The sequence below is a fragment of the Bactrocera neohumeralis genome, chromosome 6, assembly GCF_024586455.1.
Source record: "Bactrocera neohumeralis isolate Rockhampton chromosome 6, APGP_CSIRO_Bneo_wtdbg2-racon-allhic-juicebox.fasta_v2, whole genome shotgun sequence".
In the NCBI taxonomy this organism is placed as follows: domain Eukaryota; kingdom Metazoa; phylum Arthropoda; class Insecta; order Diptera; family Tephritidae; genus Bactrocera; species Bactrocera neohumeralis.
Window position 1 is genome coordinate 63,360,927 of NC_065923.1, and position 15,770 is coordinate 63,376,696.

A 15,770-nucleotide genomic window follows, 5' to 3' on the forward strand; every position below is an offset into this window, starting at 1 on the left:
TGCGCCAAATCTCCGGCGCAAAACTAATACTGCTGTATAAACTGCCATTGATCAACACCAAAAGTTCCGTCGCCATTCGGAAGGACCTCTCCGAGTCGTTCAATACCAAACGAGGTTTCAGACAAGGCGACTCCCTATCGTGCGATTTCTTCAATCTGCTCCTGGAGAAAATAATTCGAACTGCAGAACTTAATCGACCAAGTACAATATTTTATAAGATTGTACAGCTGCTGACGTATGCCGATGATATTGATATCATCGGCCTCAACACCAGCGCCGTTAGTTCTGCTTTCTCCAGACTGAACAAGGAAGTAAAGCAAATGGATCTGGCAGTGAACGAGGGCAAGACGAAATATCACCAAAAGCTCCGTCATGATCTAGAAAGACCTCTCCGAGCCGTTGGATACCAAACGATGTTTCAGACAAGCTGACTCCCTTACGTGTGACTTCTTCAACCTACTTTTCGAGCAAATAATTCGAGCTGCAGAACTAAATAGAAAAGGTCTTTTATAAGAGTGTACCGTTGCTGGCATACGCCGATTGTCCTTGTCCTCAAAAACCGGGCCGTTAGAATGGATAAGGGTGAAGCAAATGGGTCTGGTAGTGAACGAGGGCAGACGAAATATCTCCTGTCTTCAAACACAGAGTCGTCGCACTCGCGACTTGGCTCCCACGTCATTGTTGACAGTCATAACTTCGAAGTCGTAGATAATTTCGTCTTTCTTGGAACTATTATTAACAGCAACAACAGTGTCAAGCTCGAAATGCAACGCAATTCTGCATTTCAGGATTTTGACTCTACTAAACTATTTTGCTATATCAATTGCGCTTGCCTCGCCATGAAAGAGCGCAAGAGCGAGAGTTAATAAATATGAAAAGCTGTAAGCACAAAGTCTTAAGAACTATAGAGGGAAAACGCGATTAAGTATGGCAGATGAATGAGCTACAAGTAAAATAATTTAACTCAAAATGCGCTTAAATATATTTATTCAAACTTATATTCACAAATCATATTATATAGCGGAATCATTGACCAACAGGTCGCGATATTTTCCAAGACATAACTTTTCACTTTATCCTCTTATGCCAAAACCGCTCAAGAAGAAAGACACCAGTGCTCAGTATATAACCAACAACGCACAGCCACCATGCCCAATAAAAGTACTGAACATTTAGCGCAAATCCCGCTTCATAATCCCTCGGTAGCTTGTGTAAGATCCCAGCATTATAAGCTTCCCATCTCGAATCCATGTATGCTTTGCCAAAGAGACCTGTATTGAAAGCCCACAATAACATATCGTTCAGCATTTCAACATATGGTGAATTAAGAGGCATTATCATGCCGCACATTGCATCCCAAATAATTTCCGATTGTAATAAGCGTACTCGTTTGAAGAGTAAATTTGTTTGTTGGGAGCCAAAGAAATCATGGGCCCACCTTGTATTCAACAATATCACGGAATTATTGAGTGTTTTAAGCTGTTCCCACAACTCACTCCGACTGACGATTACAACTTTTCGCCGCAACTCCTCATCAGCTATAAAATAAAGTACATCCGAATAAGTCAACTGTATTTTAAAAGGCGAGTTTATGACGTCAGCAATGGAATTAATCTGCGGTTGATAGACTCCCGTTGTGAGAAAACTAACAATTAGAGCACTGTAGTAATTCACCAAAATGAACGCCAGTATACAGTGAAATATATATATTAAATTCAGTCGAAGTTTAAAGCTTGAACGCTGACAACGCCTATTGGCGGTAAAACTGAGTGATGGCAGTAATTGTAGAAAGTTATCGATAAAAGTATGTAGATTTTCCAACACCATGTGCCGAGTATAACAATTAAGTGAATGTAAATACTCAATACGAGTACTTACATACTTGACGATGGTTAGCACCAGCGATGTAAAAAGCATATAATACAAAATCGCAAGCCACAGCTTAGACTCAAACGGTGCCCACAAAAAATCTTTAAAAGGAAGAGGTTTTGCACTCGGCACAAGAAAATAAAATGGAAATGAAAATGGCGGTTGATTTATGTGCCATTTGTCGTAGTCCGCAAAATAAAAATGCAAAGATATATCCAGTTGATTTCGCTGCACTGCTGCAAGCACCGATTGTATTTCTACAATTTCCGGATACGGTTCGGGAAGCACAACTTCCTCCAACGTAGCGTTGTGCACCTGTATAAAATGACGGAACATATTATACATCATACCGGAAAACTTCTGGTGTCCATACCGATCTGTATAACTAAACACAATTGGTGGGCTTTGTCCGAGAGGTGTGCGTATTGGATGTCCTTGAAAATCTCGCGGTAATGTACATCGAAAATAATCTTCTGAACGCTCAACTGTTACCAACTGCAACTCTGGGAAAGGTGTGTAACTCATAAGCCTTATTTGTGTATCGTTAACACTAGTTGTTGTATACAAGTTCATCACGTGTGTGTAACCCGATTGCCACGCCCATTTAAAAATCATCACTTGTGATTTTTCATCACTCAGTTTTGGTGGTAGTATGAGCAATACTTTCAGATGTCGCAGTCGTGTTAACAGCTCATTTAATATGTCCAGCAAGTCATGAAATTTTCTATCAGTAACTAATACGATGGCTAGCGCATTTTTGTTAATTTGATAAATTAATTTAAAGTTGGTCTGCATGCGATTAACTAAAATCACTGTCGTTTCTCCGGTGATATAGTCACTGATTTCCACTTCCTTGCTGTTATAGATGAAAATATTGGTCTCCACTTTCGTTTGCTGATTTAATTCCTTTATTTTTTCGCGTATTTCTGTAGTAGGCATTTGGGCTTCACACTGATAAATGAGATTTACAACAAATATGAGGCTGAGAAATTGCAACTCTCCGTACATTTTGATTCCTCGTCTTTACTGCTTGAGACTTGGTGAATTTATGAGTGCTGACGCATTAATGGGCAGTGCTATATAGGCTCCAACACTTCGTAAATGATTAAACATACGAGTAATTAAGTATTGTAATGAGGAAAATGAACAACTTATGCTTTGTCATTGTTTATTATCTATGTTGTACTTATAGTCAGTTCACGCTAATTAATTTTATATGTATTAGTATGATTAGATTTTTTTATGATTAAATTTTTGAAGGAAAAAAGTCATCCAGATAACCTTTGTCTTTGACACACATTTTCTATACCTCAAATAGATTATGTTGTTCTCCAAATACTGCATTGTTCTTTAGCAATACTAGACGAGTTTTTCAACGACTTCTTCCATACTTTATTGCGGTCTGAAACGACATATATTTGGAATTGTACTTAGATGAAGTTTGGCTTTATTTGTCCTTATAGCTTTGAAACTGAATCTATATAATCATATCGAAATAAACATAACGTTCTACAAATCCGTCGTCGCTTAAGCCTACAAACTTAAATTTCCACCGGAGTCGCAATGAAGAGAGGCGGGTATAATACCACAGTTTTAAAATAAGAAATCATAATAGTTATGGAGGTGTGCACTGCAACTTTTTGTCTATTTGGCCCTCCCGTCTTTCCCAACGACTCACTAGGCCCGGCACCCTTATGAATTCAAGCATCGAGCTGTATGCTAAATAATTGAAATCAAGCTATAAATCCTTCCACTAAAACCTAACGCATTAAAGCCTGTGCTAACTCTTTTCTAATAATCCAAATCAGTTTATAAATTGCTAGCTTTACTGAGTATAAGATTTTCGATTTTAGTTCAATTAGTTGTACTTTACTCTTCGAGAGTTAATCAAGAGTTTTCTCTATCGCCACGAACGCTAATGTTAGAGTCCGACGTAAATGTAGTATGCGAGGACTCATTTTATGGCATATATTAAAAATAAAATCTGACGGACCCTTGTAAGCCAAAACCTAATTTTGAAAATCGTTACAATTCAAGCTACACACTTCATAGATAAAAATCTGAAGTACGGCGACGCTCTTAAACCCAAAAATATAAAACGATCATTTGTTTCTCATAAGATAAAGTTCAGTGAATTAAACATATATATGTAGATACAAATAATGACATTTCTTAGAAGTAAAAAATTTAGCTTTTAAACGAAGAGCTTTCGTAGTCTAATTTGGATCGGATTTGTATCCAACCAAGAATTGTCGGAAAGATATAATTTCCAAATACACTTTTCTTTGATTTCAATTGCATGGTCGAGCCTAAAAGTATGCAATTTTATGACACACAATTGCCCTTAACACGACAAGCCATGCAACAGACAGGTAAGAAAAGCATATGTATAACCAAAAACAAAAAAGCAATGTGAATGAGAGAAGGCATTAACCAAAATAAAATCTAGACAACAACAAAAGCAAAGCAATATATAATAACTGATTGTATGATTTTTTCGCTACCTGTGCATGGACCGGCGGCAACACAAGCCCAGAGAGCTGCTTACCCATATACATGGCCGAGGCACTGTGAGTGTTGGCGTTTGATCTGCAGGCAGAACCAAACTACAATTAGCGCATTGTGCCGCCGAATTGAAAGCAAATACGCTCAGTCACAACGGATTCGCGAGAGTGAGCGCTACGTGTACGGATTCGGGTTGACGGCAAAACGCGAAAAAGTCCAAATAGTTTGGAATACATAAAGGGCCCGGCACAGAAAGGAAGCACACTTGCATCGTGTTGTGGTGTGTGGTAGGGAAGACAGAAACAATTTGTGATATTGTGTGCCGCAGGAATTTGTGTAAAGTAAAAGATCTTGCTACGAAATTCCTTTTTCAAGGCGCAGACAAGTGAGTGTGGCATATAATTTAGCGTTGGAAATAGATTTTTTGTTTTATAATTTGCGGTTTTTGTTAATTTTGCGACAGTTCTTGGTAGTTTTTGTGGCAGCAGATCGCATGTTTGCTTGCTTTGTTGTTTTCTGTGGTTTTTTGGCTGATAATTGTGTGCTTGCGGTTGAGCTTTACTTTGAGAGCAACAAAATGCCGAAAACCAATGCGAAAACTGGTTTCGGAAATTTGCGCGTACGCATGCGCACACCGCTTGTTGGCAATTCGGAGAGGGCTGGTGACGGTAGAGCGGTTTTGTTTACAAATTTTCAACTTAATGATGAGAAAAATTTGTTAACGTGTATAAAAGCGTGGAAATAAGAATAAAAATGTTTGGAAGATTCAGTGAAACGGGAAATTTTCGTATAAACAAGTGATTGCTAACAAATTGTTTGTGTATAAATGTTGCAAAATAAAAAAATAATCTGGAAAATTTTGATATAATAATGAGGTTAAAGAAATATTAAAATTCAAACTATAAACTTTTGAAATTTAACTAGTACTTAGTTTATACAAATAATATATTAATAATGCTATAGTTAAAGTTTTTGCATTTTTAATTTAACAAAAACATATAGTCAATTTATGACTTGAAATTAAGAAAACACAATAACTTAAAGTCAATAACAGATTATAGGAAATAAAACTTCTTCTTTATTGGCGTAGACACCTCTTACGAGGTTATAGCCGAGTTTACAACAGCGCACCAGTCGTTCTTCCTTTCGCTGTGTGGCTCCAATTGGAGATTCCAAGTGTAGCCAGGTTCTTCTCCAACTGGTTTTTCCAACGGGTGGAGGTCTTTCTCTTCCTTTGCTTCCCCCGCCGGGTACGCGTCGAATATTTTTAGAGCTAGAGTGTTTTCGTCTATTCGGACATCATGACCTAGCTCACGTAGCCGCTGTCTCTTCATTCGCTGAACTATGTCAATGGCTTTGCATAAGCCCATCGTTCCATCAACTTCGGTTTTCGTCATTGCCAATGCGCAAAGAACCATAAATCTTCCGCAGAACCTTTATCTCGAAAACTCGTAACGTCAACTCATCAGATGTTGACATCGTACATACCTCTGCACCATACATCAGGACGGGAATAATGAGGAACTTTTAGAGTTTGGTCTTTGCTCGTCGAGAAAGGACTTAACTTCTCAACTGTCTACTCAGTCCGAAGTAGCACCTGTTGGCAAGAGCTATTCTGCGTTGGATTTCAGACGCTGATGTTCTTGTTGCTGTTAATACTAGCTCCAAGATAGACAAAATTATCTACGACATCGAAGTTATGATATCAACAACATCGGCGCACGCCAACAGCTACACTCCTACGCTGTACCTTCCCTATTCAGATCTGCATCTCGAATTATTTTCTCCATGAGTTAGTAGAAGAAGTCATACGATAGGGAATCGACTTGTTTGAAACCTCGTTTGGTATCGAACGACTCGAAGAGGTCCTTCCTGACCCTGACGGAGCTTTTGGTGTTGCTCAACGTCAGTTTACGCGGCCGTATTAGTTTTGCGGGGATACCAAATTCAGACATCGCGGGATAAAGGCAGCTTCTGTTCGTGCTGTCGAAAGCAGCTTTGAAATCCACGAAGAGTGTGTATCGATTCTCCTTTCACGGGTCTTTTCCAAGATTTGGCGCATGGTGAATATCTGGTCGGTTGTTGATTTTCCAGGCCTGATGCCAATCCGATAAGGTCAGAACAGTTTGTTGACGGTGAGCATTAATCTTTCACACATTACGCTGGATAGAACCCTATAGGTGATGTTGAGGAACCTTATTCCACGGTAGTTGGCGCAGATTGTGAAGTCTCCCTTTATGTGGATTGGGCAGAACACACTTAAATTCCAATCGTCGGCCGTATTCTACAAAAAAGCTGATGCGTGCTCCTTATCAGTTCTTTGTCGTCATATTTGAATAGCTCGGCCGGTAATCCATCGGCTCCTTCCGCTTTGTTGTTCTTCAGACGGGAAGTTGCTATTTGAACTTCTTTTTGGTAGAGCAATGGAACGTCCGCTCCATCATCATTGATTAGGAAATCAGGTTCACCATTTCTTGTTGTTATGCTTTCACTGCCATTTAGTAGGCTGGAGAAAAGTTCCCTCCATAATTTCAGTATGCTCTGGGCATCAGTGACTAGATCACCTCTGGAGGTTCTACACTAGATCACTCTGGTCTTGAAACATCTGTTAGTCGCCGCAACTTTTCGTAGAATTTACGAGCATTACCTCTGTCGTCCAGCTTGTCAAGATCTTCTTACTCACGCATTTCGGCTTCTCTCTTTTTTGTCTGCAAATGCGTCTCGCTTCCCTCTTCAACTCTCGGTATCTAACCCATCCAGTAAGAGTTGTGATCGATTGTAACGTTGGGAGGTAGGCAGTCTGTTTTCTCTCCACTACGACGCGGCACGCCTCATCGTACCAGCTGTTCTTTTGCCTATTCCAAAAACAAATGGTTTCGTTTGCAGCTGTACGTAAGGAGCTTGAAATGCCGTCACACAGTTCCCTTATACCTAGTTGCTGTTGAGTGCTCTCACATAGCAGGAGTGCAAGTCGAGTAGAAAATAGTTCGGCCGTCTTTAGTGGTTGCAGCTTCCCAACGTCGAACCTTCCTTGTGAAAAAGCCCATCCGTAAAAAAGCTCACTGCGTCCTTCTCCAGTGGCTTTGTGCCATCCACATGTCCCGTGTCGTACTATAATGAAATTGTTTTATATAATGAAATTAACTCTTATAATATCAAGTTCAATACATGTATGTATATAATCGCAGATATCACTGCGGTAAAGCTACAAGTGTCGTTCAATTAAATACGGATCGATTGCCATTCAAATATAAAAAGCAATACTAAAGACAACAACAAAAATTGAAAATAGCACGTGCTCCTAACTGCATTCACATAATATATACACAAAGGTACATACGTATGTATATATCTATCTATATATCCACATGAAAGAGACTCAAGTGACAAACGTGAACGTGCAACAAATGATTAGTTACCACCGCTGTTGACAGCAACAATCAGACAGACGCATAAAAAAGCTGAAACAAAATAAACAAACGAAAGAGTTTAGCGACAAACGCGTGCAACGAAGAAAAAAATAAAAAAAAAAACATTTAAAACTGCCAACCACTGTGTTGCAGAGCGCATAAGCGGACGCAGTACGCAGCTAGTCAACTAGTTTGTTGCAACATTAATTAACAGACATACATTTACAACAACAACAAGCAAAAGTACACAACTGAGAACATTCGCTCAGTTTGTTCCAGCCTACGGTGCAACAACAATGGGCACACGTGTTCCACCACCTTGCCCCACACCATTACACTGCGATCAGGCTGCTATGGCTGGCCTGCCACAGCTCATCACCGACTTGCAACGTCTGTCCGAGGATCAGGAGAGCGCCGATTTGGTATTCATTTGCGGACGTGAGGAGGAACGTATTTATGCTCATCGCATACTGTTGATGGCACGGTAAGTGGGCGTGTTGCACGTATACGTATACAAATAATATTTGTACACAAATAACTAGGTATGTGTATGCATTTTATACCCTGAACATCGCAGCGATTTAGCCACGTCTGTCTGTCTGTCTGTATTCCACACATTATTTTCTCTAAAATGAAAACATTTGTCAGAACTGCCATACAAACTGAAAGATCTAGATCAATTTCTTGTATGGAACATTTTTTTTATTGGAGAAAATATCTTCAGAAAAGTCGCCATGGATTATTGCTTAACGTAAAGGAAACTCTCCTAAAAAATTGTTCAGATTGAACCACTATAGCATATAGTTGCCATACAAACTGAAAGATCAAAATTAAGTTCTTGTATGGAAAACTTTTTGATTTGAAAAGATATGCTCATGAAATTTACCAGCATTATTGCTCAAGATAACGGTAAAATCTCCTAACAAATTTTTGAGATCGGACTACTGTAGCATATACATTAGAGTGATTCAAAAAAAAAAAAAATTTTCTTTTCGTTTGGTACTCAAAAAAATAAGTTCCTAGACACCTCTAAGAACGCCTCTCCAAACATGAGTTTTTAATTGTAACGGGAGGACCTTCCCATTCATAATAATTTTTTTTTATTGAGTTATAAAATTCGTAAGAAATAAAAAATTTTCCCAAAAATAATCAAACTTTAACTGTTAATATCTTTTAAACGTTTGGGTTTACGAAAAAATCCTATTAAATCTTTTTTGTAGTGCATTCAATTTCTTACAAAATCTAAGGAACAAGATATTTTTTCAAGTAATTGGAAGCGAGATATAAATTTTTCTATCTGATAATAAGAAAAAATAGAAAACTGTATGTAGGAGGAACTTCCCGTTACAATTAAAAACTCATGTTTGGAGAGGCGTTTTAGAGGTGTCGGAACCTACTACCAAACATATACTAATATACATACATATCTACCATACAAACTGTAAGATCAAAATCAAGTTCTTGTATGGATAACTTTTTTATTTGTGAAGGGTATTATAGCCTCGTTGCAACCGACGTTAATGTTTTTTCTCGTGTCGGCTTCCATTACAAAATGCTGTAATGTGATCACTTTTGTACAAAGCCGCACAGTGTTGCTTGTGGCAAGCAGTGTGATTCAGTTACGCAGGCAGTGCGTGTTGCAATTTTTTAATTATTCTTCAATATCCAATGTTGTTGTAATGCATTTATTGCATTCTATTTAATTGTATTTCATTTTAACTTTTGCGGCACATGTTTAATTCATTTATTTTTACGCTTGTTGCAATTTTTAATTGTTGAGTGGCAATTCCTTTATGCATTTATTATAGTTAGCAGAGATTGTATTGCGTCCGTTGTTTGGCTAGAAGCATGGATGGCATTTAATAGTGAGCAGCGGCATTAATAAATATCATACATACAAACATATTAATATATACACACACACATTTACACTTTTGTTGCTTTTTGTTGCATTAAATGACTTAATTACATTTTTTATATAATAGTTAATTAATTCTGCATACACTTTTTTTCATTTACACTTATCACGCCACTTTGGAAATGTATTGAATTACTTTCAACATGCAACTTGCAACAGTTGTGTAAAAAAGCCAACTAATTGTGCATAAATATATTAACGTTATATTTGCATTAATCAAATTATAGGTTAAATGAAATTATTAATATTTTTGCTCATTACAGCTGCAAGAGCTTTAAAACGGCTAAGCGCGGCGAAATCTGTCGCATACCCGGCTGTTCTGTGTCACCAGCAGCGCCCGGTACACCCACGCCTGTGCGACTGCCGCATGTCAATCCGGATGTATTCCGCCAATTCATCGTGTATGTCTACACAGCGAAGGTAAATGTAAAAAAGAATTAATGATTTCGAGTAAAAGTTACAAAGATGTTGCTTAATATACGAAAAATTTCCAGATTATGCTGCAAGATTCACGAGTTTTCGAGATGATGACACTCGCGCAAGATATGGGCGTGGAAGAATTGCGTGCGGCATGTGAAGATCATGTAATTTCAACATTGTCAGTGGACAATGCATGCACATTTCTCACTTCCGTCATGGAGATACACGAAAAAGCAGGTATGACATAAAAATATATTAGCGTAAGATCTCAGAAACAAAGGTACTTTTGTATAAACTACACTTATTTACGAGAATTTTGTGTTGTTTTAGATTTTAGAGTCACTTTTTTTGGTTGTGTGTTGCAACGCCATAAAATATTTGAATATACAGTTGAACTTCCTTACTCGAGCTCAATAACTCGAAGTTCTCCATAACTCGAACTCTTTAATTGGCCATTGAGGCAAGGGAAGTCAAATTTCACAAATTTCATTCCATTACTCGCAGTCTCTTTAACTCGAAGTTTGTTTGGGGATTATGGTGATTCGAGTTAGGGTAGTTCAACTGTATATAATTTATGTTGCACATTGCCATGATTGTGGTTACTGAGGTGTACTGCATTTAAAGTATACTTATGTTAGTATTAATATAATAACACATATATATTTTCACTTACCACACGGACGTATAATAAGTTGGGGTATGTTGTTAACTGTAAAAAGTTGTTGTTGTTGTTTTCATTTGCTACAATGCCACAGAAGTGTTAAGTTCGCCATTTGTTAGCCAACCAATTGTTGCTGAATGTGCGTTGATGTCAAAGAGCTTAAAGGTTTTCTCAAACTGCGCAGCAATCTTTAATGTATTAAGACAAGCTTTAGATGGAAGTATTCCGCACTTCCGGCCTGCTCTGAGCGCTCAAGAGAATACATTTGCCTGCGCCTAGCCTAGTTGCATTTCACAATATAGCACCTGTACTACACTTGTATACAAATAACATTATTTACGGCACAGTTATCACATCTCAAACAAACTAAATAAATTACAGATTTAATTTGCACAATATTTTTAACAAACACGAAATTTCAACAAATGTTCTGAATAAACTGCACCGGAAAGTGAAATTAATAATATATTTGCGCCGTCGAACGAAGGTTGCCACACTCAGTGCGTATTAACACTTTTATAGATATTTCGCCCCAAAAAAAAGTTTAAGAAATTTGTAAATAACCATATTTGGCAAAATAATACACAATCTTTAACATTTAGAAAAATTAATAACTTTAAGAAATATTTTTATTAACATTTTTACCTAATATTCGCCTAATCCACTTCGTGTGGTAACGAAAACATTGTTGGTGTCTCGACTAAACACTGCAGCCTGCCTGCTTTTTGTGTACACAATATTTTGCGCCATCTGTCGATTATTTAAATCGAATTGCGATTTCTCAGAGAAGTCTGTCAATAATGAAACAGGGTGCCGCTGACAAGAAAGTTAATAAATCAAGAGAATATAAGAAATTGATTTCTAAATAGAGACATAATATAAGTATTTAAAGCTTTAATATAAAAATATTTAATATTTGGTACAAAGCTGTTAAATAATCGAGAATAGCTTTTACGATTTATAGTCGGGTAGAAAATCGTTTCTATATATTAACCTAAATATTAAGTTGTATTTTTATAATTATGTGTACCTGAATCGGATAAGGTCCTCAAATGTTACACATATTCGAGATAGTTTTTAAAATTCACCAATTTTAATCGCTACTCTTATTTGGTTTTTCTTTACATGTCATGACAAATACCGCCGAAAGAATCGTAATATTGCCATTATGTGTACCTGAATGATAACCAAATTTTACACATATTATTAGTTTTGACAAGTTATACAAAAAAACTAACAGCCGTTTTCTCAATGTCTGGTTAGCAACTTAATCCTTACCATTTCTTTGGGTACAGAATCATTTTTATTCAAAACTAAACTAACTGTTTGCTGCTAACCAGACATTGAACATACAGCCCTAAATCTCTTAAGAGGCAACAGTGTAGGGCACGATTTCTCCCTTGGAAAAAGATGGCATTACTTTTGCCACCAATTTGAAGTTTGGCACGCAGCTGTCAAATAATAATTGGTAAACGACGCCGGCAATCGTTTACGCGTAGAAATTATATATTTTTTAAAATAGCTCAAAAAAGCATAAAGTTGCTAGCTACAAAATGTCTTTCAAAGGCAATACAAAGGTCCAAAAGGTGATGGTACAACCCATCAATCTGATCTTTCGTTATCTACAGAATCGTTCGCGCGTACAAGTATGGCTTTATGAAAACGTTTCGCTGCGCATCGAGGGACACATTGTTGGTTTCGATGAATATATGAATCTGGTGCTGGACGATGCCGAGGAAGTTTGGGTGAAGACGCGTACACGCAAGAATCTTGGACGCATCATGCTGAAGGGTGATAACATAACATTGATACAGAATGTAAGCCCGTCAAAAGACTAAGCGGCGCAGCAAAAGTGAGGTTATGTGCCACAGTAACCGAAAGAGCGCAATTCTGGGGAAAGTGGCGTTCCCAAATGTAGGCGACTAGTGGAACATCTAGACTTTAATATTATGCATAAAATTAAACTAATACCGTAATTTCTTTACTACATTTACTTAAACTGTATGCAAAATCTGTATTTTCTATGATGCACCAATAAGAACTCAGATTGCACAATGGTGGATGATAAACAAATGCATGGAACCATTGAACTAAAAATAAGTTAGTTTATAAACGATTGTAATTGAATTTAGGTTTGTTCCAATTGCAATGAATGTAAAAAATAAAAGTGAGTTATGAGAAAAGAAAAAAAGTTGTCTTTTATTGAAGGTTTTCTAAGTGATTTATGCAAGATTGGATAATATATCAATAATGGAAAGATAAAGCCTTATACCATATACTTATATACTAAACTGCTAATGTATTAACCCTAATCAATTTACAGGAGCAAAATGCGCCGCTTCCTTTATGGAACGCTGCATTATCTACATTGGCGAGAATGCCAGTGAGTGTGCTAAGACTAATGCTTTTCTCAACTTAACCAAGGATGCATTAGTAAAACTAATATCTTCTGATTATGTGAGTACTATCGTATAAGTTATGTATTCTTTAATTTCGGATATTCTTTATATCTCCTATTAGTTTTGCCTCGAAGAGGAGGATGTTTGGCGTTGTGTGCTCGCCTGGGCTAAGAATCAAGCTGGTGTCACACAACCTACCGCACATTGGACGGAAGAGGAACGTGCGCGCGTTTGCCAGCATCTATCTGGTGTAATGTGTCACGTGCGTTTGTTGCTAATCGATAGTCAAGTATTTGCCGAAGAGGTAGAACCCACCGGTGCTGTGCCTATGGAATTGTCGTTGGAACGTTATCGTTATGCAGCTTTACACTCGAATAAGGGAGGTGGTGGTGTCGGTGGTGGACAAATGTTGCCCTCCATACCGGGCATGACCGAAGATGATAAACGATTACAGCCGCGCTTGACAGTCAACATGTTTCCCGGTTCGCAGTTGTTGCGCAATGATAAATTACATTTACAAAGTGTGCTAAATGGATGGTAAGAGTAGGCGGTAGGAGAAGTAAGCATCATATATGATTATACAAGTGCAACTATTTTCTTATATACATAGGTATGGTATGCCCAAACAATCTTGGCGTTTGGTATTCCGCGCATCAACGCATGGTTATTCTTCAAGCGCTTTTCATCGCTACTGTGATGGCGTAGCACCCTGTTTCGTTATTGGCATTGTAAGTGAAATATAAAATAATGCATTTATATAAAAGTGATGTACTTTTTTCGATGTAGGGCTCACGTGGTGAACTAAGCGGTGGCTACACTGATGTTGCTTGGGCTAAAACGAGTCGTAAAGGCGGTTACATACATTCTGAGCGCGCTTTTCTATTCGCGCTTAATCCCGCTGGCGGTGATCCACCGGTGAAGTTCGATATTATCAAAAAACCCTATGCAATCTGCTATCATCCAGAGTGAGACAACGAATAGTTTTTCCAATAAGACATATTTTATATATTTTTCACTCACTAGTTGCGGTCCAATTTTTGGTGCTGGCGCCGATTTACTTATTGCCAACAATTGCAATACTAATATGGATTCCTATTCGAATTTGCCGCACTCATATGATGGTCCAAATGCCGCCTATTTGACACTCTTTGGTGATTACAATTTTACGGTTGTCGACTATGAAGTTTACACGTTGGTCACAAATACAACAGCTGCTGGTGGTGTGGGCGGCAGTAGCACAGGAAATAATGGCAACAATAGCGTTTCGGGCAATAACGCTAGCAACAACAATAATAATAACACATCCTATAGTAATACTGGCAATAACAATAATAACGGCAATTTGTCAGCAAATGTTGTTGGCGGTGGCAATGCTGCAGGTGTCGGAGGAAACAGCAGTGGTAGTGGCGGCGCTGTCAGCGGCGGCTTGCACAAACCAAAATATGAGAGATATTGATTGTTTCGTGTCTACGCAATGTATGTTTTTGTGTACTTATGTATGCTTTTATTAGTATTTCTTTGTATTTAAGTACCATTTGTGCCTTAAAATAATTTTGCTAACTTTTATAGTTTTTTTTAGCGTATGGTATAATGCGTGATTTTGTATTAGTTAAGTAATTTTGCTATAAAACATTTGATTTCCTAATGAACTTGTATTCTTTGCTTCAATTTGTTTCATTTAGTTAGTTTAGCTTATTTTCACACAAATTTAGCGCTATCAATTGTTTTAATAACCTTACCCTTTAAATAGTTGTCAATCTCGTGTGCTGTAGGTGTCATATTTACCTTTAAGCCGTTGAAATGGATATTACTTCTGTTGAAACCCCTGCACAGGGTTTAAAGCTCAGAAGAAAACGTCGGAGACCCTATAAAATATGTATGTAAATACGGCTGTGTTCATGAATTGATATGTTAATATGCCATAAACTAATAAAGTGTTCCCTTAGATTCATCAAGGCTCTTCACATACAATCACCAATGGTCAAGTAGGTCAAGTTTTCGTATATTTATTTTAGGCTCAAAGCTACACTGTTATTAGTAAAACACTCCCTCTCAATTTCATTGAGATAACTCACATTTTGGCCGAGATATAAAGTCACCCGGAAGTTCGAAAATCGTTTTATTAGGTATATGGGAGCAAAGGGAAGATAACATAGTGCTAAAACCGGGAATGATATTATGTGTATTGTCTGGGCTTAATTCCTTTAAAATAAATTTGATTTCATGAGTCTACAGCACATTCCCAGTAAGCTCTGTCTTTTTTCCTTAGCTTCACTATCAATTTACCCTTCTTGATGGAACGATGCCTGCTACCCACTAAAATGGAAAGACCACTAGGATTTCAAACAACAAAAATGCGTCAAAGAAAAGGCTACGGATGCAAAATTAACACGATTTTTTCTCTTCTATAATGTCTTTAGTAGGATGAAGTATCGAAAGACAAAGTGCGGAATTTTAATCCGCTAAATCTAACCTACTACGTACTCATGTCTCTCACACAGGACCACTGGACAAAGTATTACTTCATGGGAGAGAAGAACACATTGAAGTCTCTTCTATTGTACGGACCGACTGACGCCTAATATATT

General features: G+C 37.7%; 2 protein-coding genes across 2 annotated transcripts; both read left to right on the forward strand.

The window, feature by feature from the left end:
* Nucleotides 1-7,746: 7,746 nt before the first annotated feature.
* On the forward strand, nt 7,747-14,886 carry LOC126763239 (uncharacterized). Its single transcript, XM_050480556.1, has 8 exons — nt 7,747-8,268; nt 9,966-10,122; nt 10,197-10,359; nt 13,107-13,240; nt 13,304-13,719; nt 13,793-13,910; nt 13,969-14,147; nt 14,206-14,886. The coding sequence occupies exons 1-8, from the start codon at nt 8,081-8,083 to the stop codon at nt 14,636-14,638; spliced, it is 1,788 nt and encodes a 595-aa protein (XP_050336513.1). The 5' UTR covers nt 7,747-8,080; the 3' UTR covers nt 14,639-14,886.
* Nucleotides 12,234-12,846, forward strand: LOC126763235 (probable small nuclear ribonucleoprotein E). The gene has a single exon (XM_050480549.1). It carries the CDS (start codon nt 12,337-12,339, stop codon nt 12,619-12,621), a length of 285 nt encoding a protein of 94 aa, XP_050336506.1. The 5' UTR covers nt 12,234-12,336; the 3' UTR covers nt 12,622-12,846.
* Nucleotides 14,887-15,770: the final 884 nt, after the last annotated feature.

What these genes read in the sequence shown, in the direction of transcription:
- LOC126763239 (XM_050480556.1), top strand. Translation starts at nt 8,081, where the DNA reads ATGGGCACACGTGTTCCACCACCTTGCCCCACACCATTACACTGCGAT. An exon ending in CAAAGTGTGCTAAATGGATG is followed by an intron (nt 13,720 to 13,792) that starts GTAAGAGTAGGC and finishes TTATATACATAG; the next exon opens with GTATGGTATGCCCAAACAAT. An exon ending in GCAATCTGCTATCATCCAGA is followed by an intron (nt 14,148 to 14,205) that starts GTGAGACAACGA and finishes TTCACTCACTAG; the next exon opens with TTGCGGTCCAATTTTTGGTG.
- LOC126763235 (XM_050480549.1), top strand. Translation starts at nt 12,337, where the DNA reads ATGTCTTTCAAAGGCAATACAAAGGTCCAAAAGGTGATGGTACAACCC.